General features: G+C 41.7%; 2 protein-coding genes across 2 annotated transcripts; one reads left to right on the plus strand and one right to left on the minus strand.

Annotated features, from left to right (window-relative positions):
• On the plus strand, positions 1–10,932 carry LOC110449935 (toll-like receptor 4). The gene is made up of 2 exons (XM_021497117.1): positions 1–187; positions 7,337–10,932. Exon 2 carries the CDS (start codon positions 7,339–7,341, stop codon positions 9,964–9,966), a length of 2,628 nt encoding a protein of 875 aa, XP_021352792.1. The 5' UTR covers positions 1–187; positions 7,337–7,338; the 3' UTR covers positions 9,967–10,932.
• A 1,977-nt stretch (positions 10,933–12,909) lies between these two features.
• LOC110449946 lies at positions 12,910–20,447 on the minus strand. The gene is made up of 3 exons (XM_021497129.1): positions 18,966–20,447; positions 16,722–18,329; positions 12,910–14,952 (listed from the first exon to the last, which is right to left on the minus strand). Exons 1-3 carry the CDS (start codon positions 20,445–20,447, stop codon positions 14,287–14,289), a joined length of 3,756 nt encoding a protein of 1,251 aa, XP_021352804.1. The 3' UTR covers positions 12,910–14,286.
• Positions 20,448–21,493: the final 1,046 nt, after the last annotated feature.

Consider the following 21,493-nt stretch of genomic DNA (forward strand, 5'->3'; position numbering starts at 1 on the left):
GATAACAAAACAAACAACAACTTCCTATATATAGCAGTGGGTGTCGTAGTGACAGGAAACCCTGGCCCTTGATATCAAACCAGACTACAGTTTACAGAGACAGCAACGTAAGCACAAGGAAGTTTGCCGGTACGCGGTAATCTATACGTTTTTGTGTCATTTTCGAAGCTGGCAGAGCGACAACCAGGTAGGTACAACTGTAATTCACCTTCAAATGTACGACCAATTACACCCAAGTTAGTTTTTATTAGGGCTTTTCACCAACTGGTGAAAAGCCCTATTGTTTTTGTTATGTTTCTTCTTCTTCTTCTTATTATTATTCTTCTCCCCTAATTTGTGAATTCTGTATCTTTTGATTGGTAAAAGATAGGTTTGTAGTCTTTTTGGTATGTTGTAGGAAAAGGTCTGAAGATGATCAAGCAACATTTTGAAGTAGGTTAAAAATCCAATATGGCCGCCATGACGTCATATGTTAAAATCTTTGAAACCGCTATAACTCGAAAAGCGTTGATTGTACAGAATTTATGAAAGTATGCTATTTGTAGATAATTTCATATCTTAATTTGATTTAAAAAAATTCTTCTACAGATCAAAGGAGAATGCCATTCCGATGAATTTGATGTCTTTAGTTTTTCTGTAGCATTTATCGTTAACGTCCTATGGCGTGTTCATTATTGATCTTTTTGAAAAGCCGACACTATTTTTACAAACTTCCACGATCTTCTTCTCCAATTCTGCTATGGCAATATTAACCACAATTGGTACATATATTCCTCTAGGGGCCCTTACGAACTTATGTTACCTTTGGAGCAATTAATATTCCAACATGGTCGCCACGAACTCTGATTGGTTAACAGCCTATACCAATATATTTCGTTAACGATATCAAACACGAGGTTCATCTTTGGATATCATATGGAGATAAGCAAGAGAAAACTTTTTCTTTCATACTGTTTTTACAAAAAATGTTAACTTCCGGTTTTCGCTAGGGGCAAAGTTAAAATGCAAAATATTGGGTACCAACCTTAACAAATCTTCTACTTAAGTTCCACAAGGTGTAGAGTCTTGATATTTAATATTAAAGATTCTGAGATGTCGGGGTATCAGGTTTGAAAAAATGGTTGAGATTGATCAACTATCCAGGTCACAATCAAGGTCAAAAACTTCATATGTGCTATTTCAAGATAATGACTTCAAAAAACTTCTTATAAAGTTCTACAAGGTCTAGAGTCCTACTATTTCATACCTAACATGGTCACATGATTGACTATCAAATTTGAAAACATGATTGTCCTTGAATGACTTTCAAGGTCACAGAGGTCATATATGTAAAAATATTGAAACCACTTTTTCTGAATAACCAATAATTCCAGGGTAACGATGTTTGACAAAGAAGCATGCTTGAATGAAGGGCTTTAAAGTGTGTGCAAATGAACGACCTTGACCTACTCTAAATATAATTTCAAAGGTGAAAGTCAAAAACCGTTTTCATTTTTGTGCGATTGTCAAGTGCTTTTAATACTCTCAGTACTTTGATTTATATCAAGACATCTAATACACGCTGGTAATACTACATCGATTACTACGCACTCCCAATCTTAAAAATGTGGACAGTTTACACCTCTATTGCAGTGGGTAAACATCAGCCTTTCTTTGGCGTGGCAAACCCAACCGATCTAGACACAAAGATAGTTTCAATAAATCGTCCTGACGTACATAGTGCACGGACTATATGACGACATTTACGGACTACATTCGTTACAACTAAGGTCATTGGCTGCCTATATTATCCAGTCTTTCTCTGACGTCATTTCGCACTCCGGGAATCCCCCACTACTCAATCATTTACTGTAGACTTGCACAGGTTATTAATAGAATGCCAAATCAGTCCTTACAGTGAAAAGTCCGTCAAATTATTAGCCAACAATTTCTAGTTATAGTTATATTTATTGCCAATAACGCCTTAGATGGTTTTTATTATTCGTTATTAGGGTTGTCAAATCGGTCAAATTTTGTTAACAACAAACACATTATATGTTTAGTAAATGTTTTATTTTTACACCACAAATATGCATGTATATATTAATGAGCATACAGTGTAGTTTACGCACGTATTTCAAGCTTCAAGCAGGAAATATTTATTTCCTGAGCTTCAGCTCGAACTATTTAAAAACTGCTTTGTTCCCATATCAAACCTCATTGATGGGCGACGATTCCGTCCTCGTTCCGGATTGTAATAAGTGTTTCTTTGTACCAGTGCAAATAGTTGGCCTTGTGCACGCCACTAATACTACCAGTGTTTACAAAGTGTAACTTCCGATTGCATTGCTTGTACCAATTGGCGAGTACAATATCATGTGTTCATCCTTTGGCATAGCAAGTCCTCTACCATCTAGTGCATCTGGATCGCACAGAGGTCGAAGATATAACCCAACATCGTTTTCTCTAACAATGTATTTTTTTGTATCGTTTTCACTCATGGGTCCCTTCACGTACCGCCTACAGTAACAAGCACCATGTATGTTGTTTTCGTCTCTTTGTACATTGTGGTACTTGCGTACCCGATAAATGACTAGTTGGACTCAAGGCCGCCCCATGATCATGGGCAGCTCCGACCAAATTTGCAGTGAAGGCCCAAATATACATCCTGTATTCCCCTCAGTCAACACTAAATTTGTTAGAAATACAGGTACCAGTTCTTCTGGTAATTGATAAACACACAGTATAATCAACTCCAATCCAGTTTGCAACACTGTGTTCCACACAAGCCCTATCCATTTTCTGAACACTTATCAAAAAAAAAAACATGAACCCACAAAATAAGCACAATTTGATCCTTCTTTATCTTTTCATCCTCCTTCTTAATCAGCCATCGGACATCAACCCCAATCCGGGCCCTCTACACAATAACACCAGATATGACTGTGGATATTGTGACCAGGAAGTCATTTGGATTGATAAGGGTATCCAATGCGGAAACGAGCACTGCCCCCGGTGGTTCCACATATCCTGCCAAGGTATGGGCACAGACACTAACAATATGCTGTCTGATAGCTGTAATACCTGGCACTGTCTAAAGTGCTCCTTTCCAAATTACTCAAAATGCTCAAATATTAGTGACCGTCCCCAAGCCACCTCCTCGCCTAACCCACCAAGGTCCAAAAAACCCGACAAACAGAACTCAACGACTCACCATTGTGAACATTCACTGCCAATATATTAAAAACAAAATTCCAGAATTGCAATGATCAAGTAAATCCTGATATCATTGTAGGCACTGAATCATGGTTAAATAAAGAAATCCAAACTGCCAAAATATTCCCTCCAAATTTATTAAATATTTACAGAAACGACAGAAAAAAGGGAGGGGTGGTTTTTTTAGCTATCTCACAAAATCTCATTTCGGAGGATAGGCTAGAATTAACCACAAATTGTGAAATAACCTGGGCAAAAATTAACATCGTAGGTATGAAATCCATTTACATTGCTTCATATTGCAAACCACAAGAGACCGACATGGAAAGCCTTATCCAACTTTAGAAATCTGTACAAAAGATATCAAGGAACAGTCACATTTGGGTTCTTGGTGATTTTGATATTCCAAAATATCATATGATTGGTCAGAAAACGCATCAACTTCCAACACACACAACAGCGGTGTCTATTCATATTTTCTTAATCTTAGCAACGACTTCAACCAAGAACAAGTGGTTAAGATTCCCACTAGAATAGATAACATCCTGGACATTTTCCTTCTAAATCAACCATCATTTGTTCATGAAACAAAAACACCTCCAGTTCTTCGTTCCTTGGATCACGACATTGTTTTTCAAGAACTTAAAATTATACATGGTAGAAAATCGAAATCTATCCGTCATATATATATATGTACAAAAAAGCAGACGGGGGTCCAATCAATAACGAAAGCTCGTCTCTTGCTAAACAATACACAGTCACCACCAAATTATACTCTGTGGAGCTAAAGTGGTCCTATCTGAAAGATAACTTTAATTGAAAATGTCAAAACCATTGATATAAAAGAGCTCAACAGAAAACGGGACAGGCTACATCACAAACTTAAAACACGTAAACTTAGCATCAGACACAACATGCAACAGTACATGAAGTCCCTTAAACACGAAATCCGAAACTAACTTAGAAAACAATATTAGCATTATCTTGAACAAATTGTAGTGACTGACACAGAAAACAAAGACCTACCAAGCAAACAAAGCAAACGTTTGTTTTTGGTCTTTTATAAAAAGCAGGAAAACAGAAAACATTGGAATTTCGATTCTAAACGTTAATGGCATTACCTATACCCAAACTAAGGCCCAAGCGGAAGCTCTAAACAAGCAATTTCAATATGTGTTTACCAAACCATCACCACTAAAGCTTTCCCATCTCTGTGAACAGACATCCAATCTCGCTAAAAGTTCAATGCCAACTATCACATGTACAGCTCTAGGCATTTCCAAACTTCTGGAAAATATCAACCCAAACAACGCTATAGACCCTGACAAGTTCTCGCCAAACGAAATTTCACCCATCATAGCAGACATTTTTAACAGCTCATTCAAACAGGCCATGTCCCTGCAGATTGGAAAACAGCACATATCATTCAATGCTTTAAAGGTGCCAAAAATAACCTACAAAATGTTTGCCCCATATCTCTTGCATGTATACGTAGCAAAGTCTTTGAAAACGCCCTCGGATCAAACATCATGTCGCATCTAGATACTCATAACCTTCTCAACCCTCTCCAGCACGGCTTTCGCTCCAAACACAGTTGTGAATCCCAACTTGTCACCTTCACTACTGACATCTACAATAACCTAGCTGATGGGAAACAAACCGATATAGCCGTTATGGATTTATCCAATGCCTTTGGTAAAGTGGACCACCAAAGACTTATTTTCAAACTTTCTTGTTTCGGCATTAACCCGCAAATGATTAACTGGATTAAACATTTCCTAGATAATCGTAGCCAAAAAGGGCTTATCGAATCGAATGTCTGTCCAGTTCTGTCAGGTGTGCTGAAAGGTTCGGTTCTGGGCCCCTATTTGTTTTGATGTTTATTGATGACGTACCAAATTCAATTAAAAGCCAGGTTCGCCTTTTTGCTGACGACGCCATCTCCTCTGAATCAGACTCACAAACTCTTCAAAAAGACATACATCTACTAAAAATCTGAGAAAAAGAAGTGGTTGATGGACTCCAACACTGATAAATGTGATATTATAACTGTCTTAGGCAAAAGAAACCCTGTCATTCACAAATACCTTCTACACGGAAAAGAACTAAAACACACAAAATCAGCAAAGTATTTAGGCCTAAACATCACATCTGATTTCTCATGTAATTCACATATCACCAGCATCAGAAACAAAGCAGAAAACACGCTCTGATTTATCCGCAGAAATGTAAAAACAGACAATATCAACACAAAAAAATCTTGAACTTGCATATACACAAATATACGCCCGCAACTGGAATACTGCAGTACAATATGGGTCCCATGGCAGAAAACTTGTCAAAATAAGATTGAAACAATTTAGAGAAGAGCTGCTAGGTACGTTCTAAATAATTACAATTACATAGATAGTGTAACCGACATGTAAAAACTTAATTGGCCAACCCTCAAAACATGCTTTACAAAATCATTCACGGCCCGGTACATTCAATCTCGTAAAGTTTACATTATACTAGGTCTGCAGCGTTGAAATATATCTGTGCTGCTTTCCAAAGGAAATAAGCACTGTATTGCGCAAATTCACCGCACACAGTTTTGTTATCAAAATCATGATTGTCTATGGTTCCTTTGAACAGAGCTACTACAAATTCCTCTTCTGCCATTTGAGACAATAGCAGATACGGTTGAACACCATAGTAGTTTATTATTTTATCCATGAAAGTGTCTCTTAAAATGAATGTCACATAACAGTTCTTGACGAAATGCCTGATTACGTCATGGAAGGGTTTCCCGCACTTGCTACATATTTTACTATGTTCTAATGGTGGGCAGGTTATCATTTTGCAAATATTTAATATAACTTTCTTGTCCGTGTTTTATAACGTTAACAAATCATACGGTTCACTTTATGTCAAATGCATATTTTTAAAACGACTAAAATCACAATCACTTATCATCCTTGCTTTCAGTAGTGTGTTTTTGCGTATATCTATCACTGCCTTCACGATGTATTTCCACTCGCGTCGTGCTGGATAGTTTCCATCTTCGGCATATTGACATATATACGATGTTAATTTGTATTTTTGAAGAATGTCAACTATATCTGGCAAATCAAATCAACAATTGTTTCTATGTTGTATTCAGCCTGTGAAACTGAATTATTTAAACATATTAAATTACCCCAGATACCAGCAGTGCCCCTTTCTCGGCTGGATGTATGTATGGCGTTTGTTGTACGCGGTTGCACTTACCGAATTCGCTTTCAGATATATCTGTGATGTGAAATCCTCATACATCAAGAAAATGTATTGACCAAGTCAGTCGTATATAGCCTCCTTGTCTTTAAATCAACGACACTGCGCGTGCCACATAACCAATAGGGACGGCTTAGTAAAGGTGATCTCTACTGCATGATAAACGTTACTATATCAATTTTCAGATCGGGAACTTTTCTTTCCTTTTGAGAGTAACCTCTCAGCTTCTCTCACATACGGTGTTTATATGTCGCAGTTCATGCAATATTCAACAAAGGCTTGCTCGATTTCCGTATGTCGAATGGTGACGGACATATTGTCAACGGAGGGCAGTTTAGGAAATCAGGTGAATCAATACAATAGGCAATGGTCGCTATCATAATCCCATAAGGAAACAATTTATTCCTTATGCCTAATTGCATATGATCATGGCTGTTGGGAGGACGTAAACCAAGATAAAATAAAAACATTAAGCGGTAAGGTTACCGATGCTGATATTAATATGTTAATCAGTGTGCCTTGTGTCGTCCTTGTCATAACCGTGGTTTTCACTTTGAGGATGTGTCATTGCTAGGTCGGAGTTAGAATAGCATGATGGTAGTCGTCGACAAAGCAAAGGAGGACACCAACCCATCCGAAACACTGGTCTTATTACCATTGTCATTTTTCAAAGGGCTTCATGTAAATTGAGTTTGATTTGAGCTTGAAATGCAATTTTGTTCTCCTGGTTTTTTAACAGATGTTTCATATCACGTAATACAACGATACACATATTTTGTAATAATTAATTCCTAGTAATACCTGTTATACTATTGATATGCAAAAGTATGATTAATCGTATTCAAAAATAATAAATACACTTTTATATACTGATTTTTCTCTTTTACAGATATGTTTGACTGTGCGAGCCTGTTTCACTGGATACTGTTTGTATCGCTACCATTCTACCAGCTCGTTGTTGGGGAAGGTACATACAATGCGACCAGACTTTCACAGATACTTGGCACTGTGAACATCCAAAACAATGGGCGGGAACTGGATATGTCGTCTAATTGTTCGAGCGAGGCCCGGTGTTGGTGCGGCGAGTCGAATGACATACAGGTGGCAGACTGCTCCGGACTCAACCTGACAGCCATCCCCGACTTCCTGTCTACGGTGGGCATTGTTGACCTGCGGTACAATCAGCTTGCCGTAGTGAACAACACAGATCAGCTGCCACAAAATCTACTCTACCTCGACCTGTCAAATAACAGACTCGCCAACTTCACAGGCAATCCTTTTGATCATCTGGCCAAGCTCGCCTACTTGGATCTCAGCGACAACTACCTAAGCTATTCACCATCAATATATACACTAGACCTATTTTCTTGTTTAACATCTCTCACGTTTCTTAACATCAAGGGAAATAATGAAAGAAGCGGGTCAGATCTTCTCCATTATCCTGACGCTATTTCCTCCCTACTCGGTTTGACCACACTTAAAATGGACGGACTGAAGAACGCGCGTCTCGGCGATGTGTTGTCACCGCTTAAGAAACTGGCCACACTAGATTTGTCCGGCAGAAATGGTCATTGCTGGATTGACCATATGACGGAAGATTTTTTTGAAGGAGTTGTATCCTCTCTCGTTGATATTGACCTGTCGACATGTAAGATAGTGTACATAGACAATGGGACATTTCGATCCCTACCGAATCTCACGGTTCTGAGCCTGTCCGGGAATAATCAACTTACATTTAATGTTCTCATAAATCTAACGTACGATTTACAAGCCACAAACATACATAAACTCTTCCTGAACAAACTGCATTGTACGTATGGCGTTGGTACATTCCTATTCCAGGAGGATTTGATGCTCCTGAATAACACCCGCCTTGAGGAACTGTACTTGGACTTTAATAGAATCGAGTTGGTCGAGGACACAATGATGCAGTATCTTCCGGACTCGCTCAAACTGCTTTCCGTTGCCGGAAACAAGTTCACGTTGGGTAAATACCTGCTCGCGATGCACTTTTTGGATTCTCTTAAATATTTAGATGTCAGTTTACAATTCAGTCCACACGGGTCTGTTGGGGAAATGTTGGAGCAGTGTTTCGACTGGAGATGTCCAAAGGAAACGAAGAATGAGAGCCAGGAACCCAGATCATTGAAGTTTTATGGTAAATGGCGGCCTAGTTTATATTTGCCTCGAAACTTAGAGGTTATTGATGGCCATAGCAGCTCCTTCCGAGGTGAAATTGGAGACTTTAATTTCATGGAACGGAATATAATAAAGCAGTTTGATTTACACGACAACCTTTTGCAGTCTTGGAAAGGCCCCATTCGTAATTTGCACCGTGTTGAGTACATCGACCTATCATATAACTCGTGTGGACACGTGACCACTCACTTCTTTGAGGATTTCCCAAATATGACGACCCTTAACGTCAGTCACAATAATTTGGGAGAAGTTTTTAAAAACAGTGCTACTAGCGATATTTTAAAACAATTGAAAAGTCTCGAAAAACTTAATATGACTCACAACAAGATAGACCGCCTACCCGAGGGAGTCCTCCGCGATCTCAGCGCTTTACGACAAATCGATCTCAGTTTCAATCAATTAACCGACTGGAACGTCAAAATCGATCACATGTATCAGTTGCAGCTCTTAAATATTTCTTACAATCGTTTGATTGTTCTTTCAAAATCCTTTATGGATGCTGTAGATCGCATGACTAAGATAACTAACCTTACACTGGACTTGCGGGGAAACCCTCTTCGCTGTGATTGCAATAAACTCGATTTCCTCAAGTGGGTTAGCAGACGAAAAAGCCTTTTCATCAATATTGAAACGTATGATTGTAGAATTACAAACGAAACCCAAATATCATTTGGTGATTTAGGAAACATTATAGCTAGACTCGAGAGGGATTGTAGTGATTATGTTGGTATCATAGTGGGCACGCTAGTGGTCATAGTGATCTGTGTGTCGGTCGTTATCGGGGGTGTGGGGTATAGATTTCGGTGGAAGCTTCGCTACCTCTACTACATGGCTAAGAACCGTTACAGAGGTTACGTAGTTGTAAGGGACACGCTAGATTCTCACTACAATTACGACGCGTTCATATCATACTCGGATTCAAATAGTTCTTTCGTAATACATGATATTGTGGAGAACCTCGAGACCAACCATGGTTTACGCCTCTGTCTCCACCAGAGAGATTTCCTCCCGGGAAACGAGATCGCCGTAAATATCACAAACGCCATCAGCAACAGTCGCAAAACAGTTGCAATCATCACCAACAGTTATCTCGATTCTTATTGGTGCATGTTCGAGTTCAACATGGCGCGAATGGAGAGCGTGTACACGCGTGCCGAAGAGAACGTGCTGTTTCTGATTCTGTATGAAAAACTCCCCCGCCGACAGATTCCAATGGACGTCCTTGACGTCATCGAATCAGACTCATACATAGAGTACCCGGATGATGAGCAAGGTAATGTGGTATTCTGGGATAAAATCCGTGAAGCCATATCTGGCTAGAAACCGTAAAATGTGCACTAGATTGCAGACGTACACAAGATGTAGTAAAGTGTTTCTATTCAACATTATTTAAGCATTGAATTACTTTCAGTTTGCATTCATAGGAAATATAAAAGCCAACTGGTCAAAGCAAAATTCAATGAAGCGTGCTTATAGAATCAGGTGAATATGTTGTTATATGGACCCGAGAAAGCAAAAATGATTTAGATGATTTTTTACATTTAAGTTGATTAACCAAGACGGAACATAAGACAATCCACAAGAGAAAACTACTACATTTTGCACCGATCATTGTAACGTTCAATTGAAGTGTCGTCATCAAAACAATAAAGACCCGTCCGTTGAAGAAGTATTCATGTGTGAATTTTCTACATTATAGCAATGTAAGACATAGCTAGTCGACAGGATATACTGCTGATTACAGACGGACACACGTATCAACAGGATAAACTGCTGATTACAGACGGACACAAGTATCAACAGGATATACTGCTGATTACAGACCGACACAAGTATTAACATGATATACTGCTGATTACAGACGGACACAAGTATCAACAGTATGTACTGCTGATTACAGACGGACACAAGTATCAACAGTATATACTGCTGATTACAGACGGACACACGTATCAACAGTATATACTGCTGATTACAGACGGACAGAGGTATCAACAGGATATACTGCTGATTACAGACGGACACAAGTATCAACAGGATATACTGCTGATTACAGACGGACACACGTATCAACAGGAGAAACTGCTGATTACAGACGGACACAAGTATCAACAGGATATACTGCTGATTACAGACGGACACCTGTATCAACAGGATATACTGCTGATTACAGACCGACACAAGTATCAACAGGATATACTGCTGATTACAGACGGACACAAATATCAACAGTATATAGTGCTGATTACAGACGGGCACAAGTATCAACAGGATAAACTGCTGATTACAGACGGGCACAAGTATCAACAGGATACACTGCTGATTACAGACGGTCACACGTATCAACAGGTTATACTGCTGATTACATACCGACACAAGTATCAAAAGTATATACTGCTAATTACAGACGGACACAAGCATCAACAGGATATACCGCTGATTACAGACGGCCAGAAGCATCAACAGTATATACTGCGGATTACAGACCGACACAAGTAGCAACAGTATATACTGATGATTACAGACGGACACAAGTCTCAACAGTATATACTGGTGATTACAGACGGACACAAATATCAAAAGTATATACTGCTAATTACAGACGGACACAAATATGAACAATATATACTGCTGATTAAAGACGGACACGAGTATCAAAAGTATATACTGCTAATTACAGACGGACACAAATATCAAAAGTATATACTGCTAATTACAGACGGACACGAGTATCAACAGTATATCCTGCTGATTACAGACCGACACAAGAATAAACAGGATATACTTCTGATTACAGACGGACATAGGTATCTTCAGGATATACTGCTGATAACAGACGGACACGAGGATCAACAGGATATACCGCTGATTACAGACGGGCACAAGTATCAACAGCATATACTGCTGATTAAAGACGGACACGAGTATCAAAAGTATATACTGCTAATTACAGACGGACACAAATATCAAAAGTATATACTGCTAATTACAGACGGACACCTGTATCAACAGGATAAACTGCTGATTACAGAGCGACACAAGTATCAAAAGTATATACTGCTAATTACAGACGGACACCTGTATCAACCGGATATACTGCTGATTACATACCGACACAAGTATCAAAAGTATATACTGCTAATTACAGACGGACACAAATATGAACAATATATACTGCTGATTAAAGACGGACACGAGTATCAAAAGTATATACTGCTAATTACAGACGGACACAAGCATCAACAGGATAAACTGCTGATTACAGAGCGACACAAGTATCAAAAGTATATACTGCTGATTTCAGACGGACACAAGTCTCAACAGTATATACTGGTGATTACAGACGGACATGGGTATCTACATGATATCCTGCTGATTACAGACCGACACAAGTAGCAACAGTATATACTGGTGATTACAGACGGACAGAGGTATCAACAGGATATACCGCTGATTACAGACGGGCACAAGTATCAACAGCATATACTGCTGATTATAGACGGTCACAAGTATCAACAGGATACACTGCTGATTACAGAGCGACACAAGTATCAAAAGTATATACTGCTAATTACAGACGGACACGAGTATCAAAAGTATATACTGCTAATTACAGACGGACACAAATATCAAAAGTATATACTGCTAATTACAGACGGACACAAGAATCACCAGGATATACTGCTGATTATAGACGGTCACAAGTATCAACAGGATATACTACTGATTACAGACGGACACAAATATCAAAAGTATATACTGCTAATTACAGACGCACACAAGAATCAACAGGATATACTGCGGATTACAGACCGACACAAGTAGCAACAGTATATACTGATGATTACAGACGGACACCTGTATCAACCGGATATACTGCTGATAACAGACGGACACGAGGATCAACAGGATATACCGCTGATTACAGACCGACACAAGTATCAAAAGTATATACTGCTAATTACAGACGGACACAAATATCAAAAGTATATACTGCTAATTACAGACGGACACAAATATCAAAAGTATATACTGCTAATTACAGACGGACACAAGCATCAACAGGATAAACTGCTGATAACCGACGGACACAGGTATCAACAGTATATGCTGCTGGTTACAGACGGACACGAGGATCAACAGGATATACTACTGATTACAGACGGACACCTGTATCAACCGGATATACTGCTGATTATAGACGGTCACAAGTATCAACAGGATATACCGCTGATTACAGACGGACAGAAGTATAAACAGTATATACTGCTGCTTACAGACGCACACAAGTATAAACAGGATATACTTCTGATTACAGACGGACAGAGGTATCAACAGGATATACTGCTGATTACAGACGGACACGAGTATCTACGGGTGGTTAGACAGTAGTACATATTGGTGGCACGTTTGTGTAGTGTAAATATTTTTTAATCTGGTCCCTGGCTAATATGTATACAGTACTTTTGGTTTCTTTATTTAATAAAGAAATATGTTTTTACATTTCTAATACTTGGTCATAGTTATTATAATATGCATAATAATAAACTAATTCTTCCACTTAATTCGCCACTGTCATATTGGTCATTTAATGAATCTGGAGACACTGTTGCTATTACTGAAGTTTGGTCGACTCATTTCGAGAGAGAGAAAATTAAAAATAAAGAACAAGAACTTTTTGACAGATACTTTCTGAGTAATCGTCACCAGTCAGCTAACCAAAAGGGGCTGTGTAATCTCCTGACTTCCTTTAATTCACAAGAATGTGTTTTATATAATACAGAAAGAGGTAGTGATATACATGTCGCCTTCTTAGATGGTAATACGGCATTTGATACAGTATGGCATAAAGGATTGCTCTTAAAATTGTATTAAATTGGATTAGCCTCGGAAAAGTTGGTCAAATTTAAGACACATGCACTGGTGTAAAAAGTTGAATTTTATCTAATTGTTTACAATCAAGATGGGTAAGCATGGAGGGAGGAATCTTACAAGGCAGTGCTCTCACAGCATTTTTTTTATCTTGTGTTTATTAACGAACTATTAAACAATACAGCGACATGTGGAAAAGGTGCAATAATAGCAAATATAAGATTAAACATTACAACACAAGTTGACGATATTTGTATAGATAAATTTGGAAGTTATGTTGAACATATGTGAAAAATGTAGTAAATGTGCAGACTTTCTTTCTCATCTCCCAAAAGTAAAATTCTTACCTTTTCGAAAAACAAAAATAGCACAACTACGAGAAACCTGAACCTCTATGATTATCCTGTCTTGAAGCAAATTAAATGGGACTCTGTTCCGTTTACTTTAAATATGTTTATTCAGCAATGAACACGGTCTGAAAAGACACACAAAGTAGTGGTAAATTGCACAATGATAATTAGCATGAATTACGTATAGAAACTAATCATAACATACAATCCTCTATCTCCCCCAAGTCTTTGGTACACGTAAGTAATAGGGTCACTCGTATTAGTCCTAGGAACAAAGACTGATGTGAAATATGAGAATTATTAAGAAATGTCCGACTAATTGTCCTAAAATAAACAAAATGAAGCACTGAGTCTCCGTGAAAAGTTGCACAACAGATATAACACTTAGGAAATGTTCCAAGTAGAAACAAGTCAATTGTTATTTGGACATTTTATAATCTGAATGCCAAGCTGGTTTCTTTGTGGCACGACCAGAAGTCCGGATCGGTGCAGGGGACGGAACTACTGCTTGTGGCGTATGTGTCGAGATAGGTGGCATCGTTGCCGGGGGTGTGGTGATTTTGCTCACTGGGGTTGCAGGAGAATCAAACGCTAGATGACGTCGACTGAAGATGTCTCGAATACCAAATGGTGGTGAAGGGTGATCAACATCAGATGATGAACGAGGCGAACGTTGTATGGTTCTAGTAGTCAACGGAGTGGATGGTGGAGGACTCGTATCCTTACGGGGAGGGTTGCTCTCTTCACCGACGACGGTGTCTGGGGCGTTAGAAGCAGGAGACGTCGTACGATGGGAGAGTCCAATTTGATTGTCAATTGTGTAGCGCGCTGGTGGTGTAACGACTGGGATATACTTCCTGAGGAATTTCCTGTTGCGTAAGGTAACACGGCCAGATCCGTCAACCCGAACTACATATTGATCAAACTGGCGAACTTCGGTAATGATTCCAGTCTTGTCCCATTTAAGGGGGTGAGGACCAACTTGATTTTGGATGCGTACATGATCTCCAACTGCAAGAGGTAAGAGACGTTTGGTGTGTTCAGACCAACGTTCACTTTCTCGCACGTGACGATTCCGTAAAGCCTCCAGCCAAGTGTTGTGTGGAATGTACCGACCGGGTGGTATAGGAATAAAGTCTCGTATAGGACGACCGAACACGCACATAGCAGGGGATAGTTTTGTGTCTCTGTCAGGTGTGTTACGATACTGGAGAATAGCGCGTTGGAATGCGTCGGTGTTTAAGTCGCCATTGGGACTGGTGTTGCCAGTGATCAGACGCCTCACTGTTTTGACTCCCACTTCAGCACGGCAGTTACTATGGGGAAAAGCTACAGATGACAGTCTATGGTGAACGCCCCAGTTCCTGAGAAATCGACGTTTGGCCGCAGAAGTGAACTCGGGTCCACCATCTGATGCTAGTTCATCAGGGATACCAAAAGTAACAAATGTCCTTCGGAGACAGTCTATTAAACCATTGGAACCATCAGAGGCTTTCTCCATCAGCGGCCAGTTGGAATAAAGATCAACTACCCCTAGGTAATTACAGCCCATGTAGTGTAAGAAATCTGCACACACGCATTGGAATGGATAGTCAGGAGTTATCAAAGGAGTCGCATTCGGGTTAGATGGAGCAATACGGTGGCAGTGGTTACAAGTTGCGCGTAGGGAGGCGATGGCAGGCGTGATACCAGACCAGAAGATTGACGCGTCAGCTCTTGAAGTCATAGATGTCACCCCTTGATGTGCCGAATGCAGGGAGGCAAGGGTTTCTTCCCGGAGTGATGGTGGAATGACTATTCTGTCTTTATAAAGTACTACACCATCAACCGTATGAAGGTCGTCGCGGAATGGGAAATATTCTTGCAGTGGCCTAGGCAGCTCGTGACGGGTTCCCGGTATACCGGCCTCTATCAGAGCGATTAACGCCTGCATGTTGTCATCGCTGGTAGTAGTGGTTCTAACGCGCTCCCAGGTGACGGATCGTAAATTGATCGCATCTAGTGTTGAAGAAGCTGATGCCACGACATGCTCCTCGACAAATGCTAGTCCTGATGAAGGCATGCGTAGACCACTCATTAGACCAAAGTGGGCGATGTCGACGGCAGAAAATGACAGTGCTGCAATGTCGTCCTCGAGCACAAGTTTCTCAGGCTCACCAATAGGATGTCGGGAGATACAATCCGCAGCACGATGTCGTATGCCAGGCACATGAAGCATTCGAAAGCGGTATCGTAGTGTTTTCTCCTTGAGGTTACGAAGTCTGTTGTTAGGAATGTTTTCCAGTGATCTATCGCCAAATAACTTCAACAATGGCTTATGATCAACAGCTATGATCACGTTGTCGCACCCAAGAACGAAGTAGCGAGCTGTATCAAGGGCATCTGCTACTGCCAGGGCCTCGCCCTCAACCGGCGCGTAACGCGTCTCTGCCGCATGTGTGAACCGACTACCTACGAGTGTAACTTTCCAACCATCACGGCAGCATAGTAGGCTTTCATTAGCACAAGCGCAGTGTTTTTGTAGCAACCAAAATCCAATGCCAGTCTTTGACCAGTCTGTCGCGAGACACGTCAATTTACTTGGGTCGAAAATCCGTACACCCTGCTCAATCTCGTTGGCAATGACAATTTTAGATTCCTCAAAAAGTCGTTGGAGATCTTCAGTCTACTGAAACGGTTGATCTGGTTTGAGCAACTNCGAACTTCGGTAATGATTCCAGTCTTGTCCCATTTAAGGGGGTGAGGACCAACTTGATTTTGGATGCGTACATGATCTCCAACTGCAAGAGGTGAGAGGCGTTTGGTGTGTTCAGACCAACGTTCACTTTCTCGCATGTGACGATTCCGTAAAGCCTCCTCGCGAGCTGCTAAAGTCTCCAGCCAAGTGTTGTGTGGAATGTACCGACCGGGTGGTATAGGAATAAAGTCTCGTATAGGACGACCGAACACGCACATAGCAGGGGATAGTTTTGTGTCTCTGTCAGGTGTGTTACGATACTGGAGAATAGCGCGTTGGAATGCGTCGGTGTTTAAGTCGCCATTGGGACTGGTGTTGCCAGTGATCAGACGCTTCACTGTTTTGACTCCCACTTCAGCACGGCAGTTACTATGGGGAAAAGCTACAGATGACAGTCTATGGTGAACGCCCCAGTTCCTGAGAAAACGACGTGTGGCCGCAGAAGTGAACTCGGGTCCACCATCTGATGCTAGTTCATCAGGGATACCAAAAGTAACAAATGTCCTTCGGAGACAGTCTATTAAACCATTGGAACCATCAGAGGCTTTCTCCACCACCGGCCAGTTGGAATAACGATCAACTACCACTAGGTAATTACAGCCCATGTAGTGGAAGAAATCTGCACACACGCATTGGAATGGATAGTCAGGAGTTATCAAAGGAGTCGGTGGTGCATTCGGGTTAGATGGAGCAATACGGTTGCAGTGGTTACAAGTTGCGCGTAGGGAGGCGATGGCAGGCGTGATACCAGGCCAGAAGATTGACGCGTCAGCTCTTGAAGTCATAGATGTCACCCCTTGATGTGCCGAATGCAGGGAGGCAAGGGTTTCTTCCCGGAGTGATGGTGGAATGACTATTCTGTCTTTATAAAGTACTACACCATCAACCGTATGAAGGTCGTCGCGGAATGGGAAATATTCTTGCAGTGGCCTAGGCAGCTCGTGACGGGTTCCCGGTATACCGGCCTCTATCAGAGCGATTAACGCCTGCATGTTGTCATCGCTGGTAGTAGTGGTTCTAACGCGCTCCCAGGTGACGGATCGTAAATTGATCGCATCTAGTGTTGAAGAAGCTGATGCCACGACATGCTCCTCGACAAATGCTAGTCCTGATGAAGGCATGCGTAGACCACTCATTAGACCAAAGTGGGCGATGTCGACGGCAGAAAATGACAGTGCTGCAATGTCGTCCTCGAGCACAAGTTTCTCAGGCTCACCAATAGGATGTCGGGAGATACAATCCGCCGCACGATGTCGTATGCCAGGCATATGAAGCATTCGAAAGCGGTATCGTAGTGTTTTCTCCTTGAGGTTACGAAGTCTGTTGTTAGGAATGTTTTCCAGTGATCTATCGCCAAATAACTTCAACAATGGCTTATGATCAACAGCTATGATCACGTTGTCGCACCCAAGAACGAAGTAGCGAGCTGTATCAAGGGCATCTGCTACTGCCAGGGCCTCGCCCTCAACCGGCGCGTAACGCGTCTCTGCCGCATGTGTGAACCGACTACCTACGAGTGTAACTTTCCAACCATCACGGCAGCATAGTAGGCTTTCATTAGCACAAGCGCAGTGTTTTTGTAGCAACCAAAATCCAATGCCAGTCTTTGACCAGTCTGTCGCGAGACACGTCAATTTACTTGGGTCGAAAATCCGTACCCCCTGCTCAATCTCGTTGGCAATGACAATTTTAGATTCCTCAAAAAGTCGTTGGAGATCTTCAGTCTACTGAAACGGTTGATCTGGTTTGAGCAACTGACGGAAAGGAAGCGTATTCTCAGTCATACTGAAGGCATACGACACCTGATTGACTAGTCCCAGCCATGACCGCACATCTGTGATGTTCCTGGGTGTCGGAAAATCCAGGATGGCGCGTAGGTATTTCTGTGAAGGCCGTACACTATCGTTGGTTATTTCAAACCCAGCGAATTCGAGTGTGTCCTCTGCAAATACAAATTTGTCAGGGTTCAGCGTTATACCGTTATACCGCCTGGTGTATCCGTCGCCCCATGCAATGTAGCCTTTGGGTGCAGTTTTGTAACGGTACCTCCCCCAAGGAGTAAAGAACGTGGTCAAGTGTCTGTCCTCTTTGCAGATGGGTACACTGTGATAACCGTTCCATGCATCAAATAATGTCTTCTTCTTTCCATGTGGAATAGACCGGGCTTGGTGGAATGGCGAAGGGGTGTGATGAGTCTCGCGAGTGGCATGTGCATATAAGGGTTGGAAGTCAACAGTGCGCCGAGGTGTACCATTTTTTTCGCACAAATAACCATTCTATGGCACCAAGTGACAGGCTCACCAACCGGAACAGGTTCAATAACCCCCCAAAAGAACATTCCGGTCTAGTCCAGCCTTTACTGCACCCTGCCAGTGGATTGGAACGGGTACTGGTGTATGGTGAGCGACAGGTTTCGCGTTGGAGTCCACCATGAGCTTCAAGGGAGGTCCATTCATGAGTGGTAAAGTCTGGTGTTCACATCTGTTGAATGTGCTAGACTTGTAGTGGTCAAGAAGGTAACCTTTTAAGTGACCAACGTTTTCCGTCGTAGCAGGGCAAGGCAGTTTTATCGGAGGTGGTGGTGGCAGTTGGCGTGTAGGACAATCGCATGCTTTGACTTGGTGATCCGGTAAGGAGAAAGTAGCATCGACATGTATGCTAGCTGAAGGGACTTGAGCTCCGACGGTTGGAAATGAATCGTGGATAATACCTAATGCAGCGCAGGCTTCGCGACTGAGGAAGAGCTTGTCTGTTGAGCTTGTGACATATGTCATCTGTCTGGTCTCCTTGGTGTTTCCTGCCTTGTCTTTACCAATCAAGCGAAGGATGGTCGCCCCAAGAATTTTGATACCACCGTATGTAGCCGTGTGCATCTGCATCGTTACAGGTATGAGTTCTGATTCTCGTAGACCAAGGCGGCGGATTACTTTCAAGCCAGCGAGGCAACTCTGACATCCCGTGTCAGCCATAGCCTGTATTGAGACGTTGCTGGTGTCTCGTGTTAGTCTGAAGCCTAGGGCGGCGTAGTCCTCAGCAGTAACTTTAGCCGTCACGTTCACGAATGGTTGAGGCTTGGAGCGTTGTTTCACCCAGGAATTCGTCAGTTCGTCATAGACATGGTGGTCGATGCAGATTGAGCGTTCGATGCCAGAATCACTAACGGTACAGTGGTGATGTTGTAGAGAATCATGAACAGAGCACAATGCGTCGAACAAAGCACTTCCGGAAAGTGTATCACGGTCTGTCACTTTGGGTTTGTCCTTGCTTCTACATACAATTTCAAAATGATGTTCGCGATGGCAATGCCCACATATGTGTCCATATGCTGTACACTCTGTTTTACGTATGCGAGCAAGGGCAGACTTGCCGTGTCCCTTTTTTCCGCAATATGCACATTGCTCTGCTTTGTTGGAGGTGTCTTTGGACGACGGTCTGTCAGCCTTGCTTTTCCGGTATGAGCTGCTGGCAGCCTCAACTGGATGAGAATCTGAAAGTCTAGAAGCTGAACGTTTACCGGCTTCCTTTGATTCGACAAATTGAAATACATCCTCAAGATTCATGTCCTGATTTTTGTGTCCTAGCAGATCAAGTTGTATTTCCGGATCGGCAATTCCCCGGGTGAGTACGTCACGCATGATAGCGTCAGTGTAATTGACGTCGGCTGTACATCCGGGGCACTTAATCACAAACTTGCATATACCGGCCTGTCCTTTAAGTCTAGCACCGTAACTCCGGACAGTTTCATCACGATCCTGTCGCATATTGTGTAGCGTCACTCTTGCAACCATAGTGTTTTCCTCACGTACCGCGAGCTTTTTAATTGCAGCTAAAACCTCATCCATGGTTTTGTCAGCGAGACTACCACCGGCTGATCGTGTCAAGTCTTTCCGTAATGGCTCGTCACAGCATTCTAGTAGCTGGATTACTTAATCGCGTCCAGTGATTTTCGTGGCACTGACATAGTCCGACCATCGAGATTGGAAATATGCCCACTCCTCGCTAGATCCTGCGGCACTGAGCGTGGGTCGCTTAACTTTCTCAACTTTAGCAGCGTGTTCTCGTTTGGGTATGTGTACAGCGGAGTGAGCAGTGATGAGTGCCGCGACGATAGTGGCATCCAGGTCATCCGTGACATAGTCGCAGTCTCCGATAGGGCAGGCTACAGCTGGCATTGTGGTGATGTGACAATGATGGAGTTCAGTATTCACACCGTGTTTATAAATGGGACTCTGTTCCGATTACTTTAAATATGTTTATTCAGCAATGAACACGGTTTGAAAAGACACACAAAGTAGTGGTAAATTGCACAATGATAATTAGCATGAATTACGTATAGAAACTAATCATAACATACAATCCTCTACAAATGAAAAGTGGAGCTACGTGTCTAATACACAATGGAGCGCACCGCAATCAATTCTCTAACAGTATGTCAGGTTTTTTAAGCTAAAGTCTATGCATCAGCATTATACGGATGTGAACTATGGCAATTATCAAAACCAGGGATTTTAATGCTAGATAGAGCGCAAAAGTTTATCATTAAAGCTATATAAGAGTTTGAAATAAGAACAAGGACAGGTATGTGTACAAGCCTAATAAGATAGGCAAGTGTAGTAGGACGAGGAATAGTTATACAGATAGTGCCGTGTTCGCTGGGGCTCGAACCCGCGACCCTTAATTGGTTCTCGAGCCCGATGCTTTACCGCTGCGTTAAAAGGAAGGAAATTCCATACAGCTGACGCTTGTTTACAAGGCAACCTCATGAATGCACATCTATTACGCTATTCCCCCTTTTTTCAATCACCAACCCAGGTTCTGTGACTCCCCACCAAGGGGTTCTCCTACCTTGAACGAGGAGGGTCAACGGCACCAGTTTGTAGTAGGACGA

Source organism: Mizuhopecten yessoensis, unplaced genomic scaffold, assembly GCF_002113885.1.
Source record: "Mizuhopecten yessoensis strain PY_sf001 unplaced genomic scaffold, ASM211388v2 scaffold4839, whole genome shotgun sequence".
Taxonomy (NCBI): domain Eukaryota; kingdom Metazoa; phylum Mollusca; class Bivalvia; order Pectinida; family Pectinidae; genus Mizuhopecten; species Mizuhopecten yessoensis.

Excerpts from the sequence above, each read along its gene's own strand:
- LOC110449935 (XM_021497117.1), top strand. The coding sequence starts at position 7,339 with ATGTTTGACTGTGCGAGCCTGTTTCACTGGATACTGTTTGTATCGCTA.
- LOC110449946 (XM_021497129.1), bottom strand. The coding sequence starts at position 20,447 with ATGGATGAGGTTTTAGCTGCAATTAAAAAGCTCGCGGTACGTGAGGAA. Across the intron at positions 18,330-18,965 it reads CAATCCACTGGCAGGGTGCA|ACTGAAGATCTCCAACGACT; the intron begins GTAAAGGCTGGA and ends CCGTTTCAGTAG. Across the intron at positions 14,953-16,721 it reads CTTTAGCAGCTCGCGAGGAG|GCTTTACGGAATCGTCACGT; the intron begins GCTTTACGGAAT and ends ACTTGGCTGGAG.